General features: G+C 47.2%; 1 protein-coding gene across 1 annotated transcript in view; it reads right to left on the bottom strand.

Annotated features, from left to right (window-relative positions):
* Nucleotides 1-609: 609 nt before the first annotated feature.
* DUSP10 (dual specificity phosphatase 10) overlaps nucleotides 610-6,000 on the bottom strand; it is a 34,984-nt gene continuing 29,593 nt past the window's right edge. The window contains exons 2-3 of the mRNA XM_081114637.1: nucleotides 5,299-5,667; nucleotides 610-1,904 (exon numbers count right to left, since the gene is read on the bottom strand). Coding sequence (XP_080970763.1) covers nucleotides 1,639-1,904; nucleotides 5,299-5,667 — 635 coding nt within the window. The 3' untranslated portion in view covers nucleotides 610-1,638. The remainder of the gene's footprint in view (nucleotides 1,905-5,298; nucleotides 5,668-6,000) is intronic.

The raw sequence follows: 6,000 nt of genomic DNA, 5'->3' as shown, positions 1-6,000 counted from the left end.
GGGAATCCACGGACTATAAGCCATGTCTCATATGGATTAGCCAAGACACCACCAGGGCGAGCAGGAAGCTGTGTCTGAGGAAGCCGCTCCAGTTTGCTGGTGAAAGAGCAGGAAATAGAAATTGGCTGTGGTGCACCCTCCACGGTCCATGTCACTAAAAACGTCTAGTGAGCAAGTGGCAATGGAGGGGTGGGGATGACCATCAGGAACCCTAAACGGCAGATTGTCACAAGTGTTTATCAAATAGCCTCTGGGGACATCCTGGGATTCTAACCAATCAATCTGTCAGGGACCTAATTGATCACCAAAGCTCACAGGCTGGTGTAGAAACCCCTCCTTCCTTAACGTGACTCTACTTGGAGCTCCTCCGGCCTGAGGGGAATTGCATGTGCAGGAGGAGATGGTGGAGCTGATAGGGGTGACCCCTGAGAAGGCCCATCCTTCTGCTTCTTTGCTCATTCCCTCTGCATCACATTGAGAACAGAACATTTCACGTCCTCACCCCTCTTCCCTATAAAAATGTGTATGTATGTCCACTTACGTGACCAGTTACCAGAGGTAAGAGATGCTTGATCTGGAGTTGAGGAAAAGAGGAGGAAACCACACACGTCCCAAGATGAGTTTCATTTATATAATGAAAATAAACCTTTACACAAATCAACAGAAACACACCCAGTTGTTTTTTTTTGCGAAAAATATTTTTAAATAAATTTTTGTCTTTTTTTTTAACATTCTGATATACATATGTAACAAGGTTTATGGCACTGTAACCAGAATCAAATCAAAAAAAAAAAATTAAAGGAAAAAGGTGGGAAGGAAAATAATCGGTTTCATGTAATTCTCTTGACTCTCCACGCTGGCAAATGTGCACTATTTGCCTAGCATCTGGCTGCCCACTCTAACTCGCTTGCACACTCAAAACACCCTAGTATTGCACAGTGAAGGCATATGGTAGAATGGTCAGTTCCTTGCTAGTTCAAAAAAAATCTCTTCAACCCAGAAAGGGGAAAAAATATAATAATCCAGAGTATGAAACACACAAAATCAACAGTATCTTTGTCTCTTTCAGGAACGTGAAGGGTCCGCAGACCACTTACGCTGCCCTGATTGCACGCGGCACCAGTGAGCAGGTCGGGGCTTGGTGGGGTGGGTCTGTTTTCTACGTGAATGGCCCAGCAGACCCAGGTCTTCATAATCCAATGTCTTTTCTACTGTCTTTTGGTTCTTTTTTAAATTGGTACAAAGTGTATATTCGGTCTATGAACCTGCACAGACTATATAATCATAAACTCTACAAATAGCTTCAAAGGAAAAGGGGGAAAAAATAAGTTTTATTACATGTTTATTGTTGGCTTGAAAAAAAAAACCAAAACAAAAAACCCACTTTCTTAGCCAGAGTTGAGAGATCCTTATAATAATCTTCCTTATCAGCTCCTGGGAAGTAAATCTCAATGGGCACCAAAAGTTAAATTCTTCTCACACTGGTTAAAAATAAAAAGATTTTAAACAAGTTTGTTTCCGTTCACAAACCTTACCCCCAGCTTAAAAAAAAAAAAAAAAAAAAGCAAAGAAATAATCCGCTCTCCTTTCTCTTTGTCTCCTAACAGGGACCAGTGACCCTGACCGTCCCGATTGCTGTCACACCACCGTCTCCACGCCCATCAGCTTTGGTGTAAGGATTCGCGGTGTCACCCCCTTGTTCAGGTCTTCCTCGAACTCCAGCAGCTGCCCCATGAAGTTGAGGTTTGGGGAAATAATTGGTCGTTTGCCTTTGACGAATTTATAAGCATCAGTCATGGTCATCCGCGTGTGCTTCATCAAGTAGGCGATGACGATGGTGGCCGAGCGGGACACCCCGGCTTGGCAGTGGATCAGGAGCCCCTTCCCGCACTGGTGTGCTTCCTCTGGAGAAGGGAGAACGGCAAGAGGTAAAGGCAAGGACACAGGCAGACGGTAAGTGAATTCACTTTCCTCTGGACTTGACCAGGCCATATTTGGTTGAGAAAGAATAAACTGCAATGGTTTTAAACCCAAGTATAATTTACTAGCTCACTGTATATGTATACTGAGTGGCCAGATGATTAGGACCACCCCATCAGTACAATGAAGTGAATTAGTTATGCAAATAATAATAAAACCTTGAGAGTATTTGCTTAGGAAGTTTTCAAAATTCAGTATTTTGGGAAGTGTCAATGAAGTACTGATGGGGTGGTCCTCATCATCTGGCCAATCCGTGTATATGTCACAACCTCCAGAGTGGGTGAAAAGCAATCGTTGCATAAATAAGAAGCTACCTTCCTGCATTTAAAGAGAAGAGCAGGTGAAGGAAGTATTCATAGTAACAGGGCACACCGCAGGTGATGGCATTGACTGACGCGAGAGCCACAACACTTAATTTCCATGTGAAGCAAGCTACCAAGTAGACCTTCCTGATCCAGGACCTTAAATTCCAATTGCCAGACTGTGTGACTTGTCAAAACTAAAGTCATTAAAGTCTCTCCTGCCTGAGAGAGAGGAAAAACCAGGTCTTTATGCTGTAGAATTGCTCTGGACAGGAACTGGTATTGATAAATGTCAGTCTTACTAAACTCAGACCAAGGTCAAAGGGACAGAAGTCAACTAGGAAGGTACCATGTTCGGCTTCTTATGGGAAAACCCTGTTGCAAAGTTAGGAAAAGACTCGTGGGTCCAGGCATGAGCGTCACCTGCATCTGCACTGGGGAGCCCTCTGCCTCCACATGGCGGCCACTCGACACGTGGAGGAATTTCAGTGGCTCGGAACCCAGAGCAACTGGGAAAGGCCATACTTCATATGTCTCAGAGACATTAAGAAGCTCAGAGCAGCTTGTGGGCACTGCCTAACGGGTTCCTCAGGACGTGTCTAGACTAAAGGGCATCCCCAAGAAAGTGTCCACAAAGGGACACCAGTTATCAGCGGTTCTCAACCTGTGGGTCGTGACCCCTTTGGCGGCTGAACGACCCTTTCACAGGGGTCGCCTAAGACCATCCTGCATATCAGGTATCTACATTATGATTCATAGTAGCAACATTACGGTTATGAAGTAGCAACAAAAATAATGTTATGGCTGGGTCACAACATGAGGAACTGTATTTAAAGGGCCAGAAGGTTGAGAACCGCTGAGCTGGATGACGAGCAGGAAAGGACAACAGGGTAAGGAGAGTCGTGATTTAACTGACAACCACCAAGAACAGAAACGTCCTGTAAATTTCCATCTTAAAAATCTACAGACCAGGCTTCCTTCTCATAGAAGAAGTATTTCAAGAAAGTATCTCCCTCTTTTAATGTCTTCTTTTTAGCACGTACTAGGTATCAGCCGCCACACCAAGACTGGGGTGCCTGGTGGTAAGATGAGCTACAAAGCGCTGCTCTGACCACGGGTTCCACTAAACATTAGGTGAGGGACCTTGAGACTCAGTCCCTCTGAACCATGGGAATGATGCCTACGAACCAGTCTCGGTGAACATGGGTATAATACCACCCAACTCAGAAATACACTGGCATAAACCCTAAACCTAGACTCTTTTTAGTTTCTATCGGACTCCCAGTGAGTGTTACTGTGTTTATAAAACTTGCTGTGTTTTTCCTAGATCAAGACTATGCCTTCAGTTTACCCAGCGATGTAACAATGAAAACACGATCGTGCTACGCAGGTTGGGGCATGGAACTGTTTTCCAGGTGAAATGCTGTTGGCTATGTGTTTGTTTTTCCTTCTACAAAAGCAGGTGAGTGAATGCCCTACAAGAACGTAGGTTGCTTTGATTGCAGTCCTCTTAGAGGAAGCACATTGCATGCTACTCGCTAAAGGAACACAATTTCCTAACTTCCCTCAACTGGAATTAAGTCAGAAAAATTGCAGCCGTAACATCATGTACCAACCAGAAAGTTCCTCCTCTGCTTGATGACAACAACTATTTCTTCCTCTGGGCTCAAGGTCTGGCTCAGATATTGGTAATAAGGAAGGTAAGGTCCCTTGGCACCACGTGTTACCAGGCAGGAATGAACGGAGCATGGTAAACACTGCCCCAGCTTATTGTAGAAAGGACCCTGATTTCTGGTCCCTTCACTGACACTAAAACTCCGATGACCCTGGAGAAGTCATTTTGCTTTTCTGAGTGCGGTGCCCACTCAGAATTTCCTTCCAGGCGGAATACTCCGTGGTCCTGCATTGAAGGCACTTTAGCAAGGAAAACAGCTGGGCAGCGAGCTGGGCAGTGGCCAGAGCTGTCAACTCTACGGCGAGTCCACCAGACCCAATAGGCTGTTGAGCCCAAGGCATTTTTCTAACGGAGGGGCACCTGACATGAGAGCATTCTTCCCGGGACACAGGCCAGTAACAAGCTGCTGCCATGTTTAGGAAAAGCAGGGGGTCACCCTTCTGTGGTGATCAAGGTTAGAGTCACTTGAAAGAAATTGTTGAGGATCTGCTAGATGCCAGGTGCTCCCCAAATGATCATTTGAACGTTACCACAGTCTGAGGCTATAGAGGCAGCAAAACTAAAGGTCGAATTAGGGCTAGGCTGGCCATCGCTTCCTTTTGGAGATCAAGACCTGCTGTTACTAGAATTTTCCTCCTTGGAAACGACTCGGGCTACACACCTTGATCTTCCTACTTCAGTGAGTCTGGGGTGAATTGTCTAGGGAAATCGAGTACCATCTCACCAACACTCACATTCACGCCCTTTGCTACCCGATGTTTCAGACGAAGCAGGGAGAGGGAAAAACACTCCCCCGCCTCCAGTCCTCTCTCCTCTGCACTGATGTGATGGGAAAGATGTTCGCCGTGGCACTGCCTCACCTCACGTACCAACTGCAAGTCCCTGAACTCAAGGTAAGGGGGCTGTGGGCGAGTCTAGTCACTATGTTTTATTTCCTGCAAGGTGCCTAGGTAGACCAGAAAGCCACAGCACCAGCTCTGGTCTCCACTGTCTTGCCTTCTACCCATTCTTTTATAGAAATTATACTCTGGAACACACCACGGCTGTCCCCTGCCACCTTCTCACTGAGAACTTGAGGGTTTCCAGCTGAACGCCTCTCAGGCAAGTGGAATTCCTGCCCTTTTCTATTCACCTGATGGACCCAGTACACTCGGTGGGTTATGACCTGGTTCAGATAAAGAACGTAAGGTCCCTGGGCACCACGCCAGGCAGCAGAGCCCCAAAACCACACCGAGCAGCTTTCCTTTAACACCCTGACATTCATCTTGAACTTGACATCAAAGCAAAAGCCGGAGGGGAAAGGAAGGCAGAAGAGGCGAGCTCCCCGGGGGAGGTAGTTACCAATGAACTCGAAAGCCTCTTCAAAGTACTGCCGCAGGTTCTGCTTGTTGCTGTCGGTGGCCGGCAGCCGCTTGTAGTTGAACAGGCCTTTCTCGTAGTGGTAGAGGGGCAGGTGCGTGGTGACGTTGATGATGTAGCCGATGTTCAGCCGCTGCATGGCGTCCAGGTCTTGAGCGTCCTGCTCGTTGCCAAGGAACAGGAAGGGCAGGATGGGCGTCAGCTCCGCGTTCTCGATGTCGGGGGTGGTGGGGATGCACTGAGGTAGCACTGAGGCCGCGGAGGCGCCGCCCCCCACCTCCCGGCACTCTTGGAGCTGGAGGGAGTTGTCACAGAGGTTTTCATGGTTCTGCTTAAAACTGCTGAGTCCACCTAGAACGCAAACACAGCGAGAATGACGCCCCCAGGCCTTCAAGTGGGCAGCAGCCACCTTCCCGGTAGGAAGGAGTGGGTGGTTTGTTGTTGTTTTTATAATATGTTTTTATTAATTTTACAGAGAGAGGAAGGGAGACATAGAAACATTGATGAGAACGATCAGCTGCCTCCTGCACACCCCTCACCCATGGGGAACAAGCCCACAACTTGGGCCTGTGCCCTGACAGGGAATCAAACCGTTGATCTCCTGGTTCGTGGGTCGATGCTCAACCCAGAGCCATGCCGCTCAGGTAGGAGCATGCGTTTTTTGCAGATGTATATATATTTTAT

Source organism: Myotis nattereri (genome assembly GCF_964212035.1).
Source record: "Myotis nattereri genome assembly, chromosome: 20".
Lineage (NCBI taxonomy): Eukaryota > Metazoa > Chordata > Mammalia > Chiroptera > Vespertilionidae > Myotis > Myotis nattereri.
This window is presented reverse-complemented; position numbering and strand designations above follow the sequence as displayed.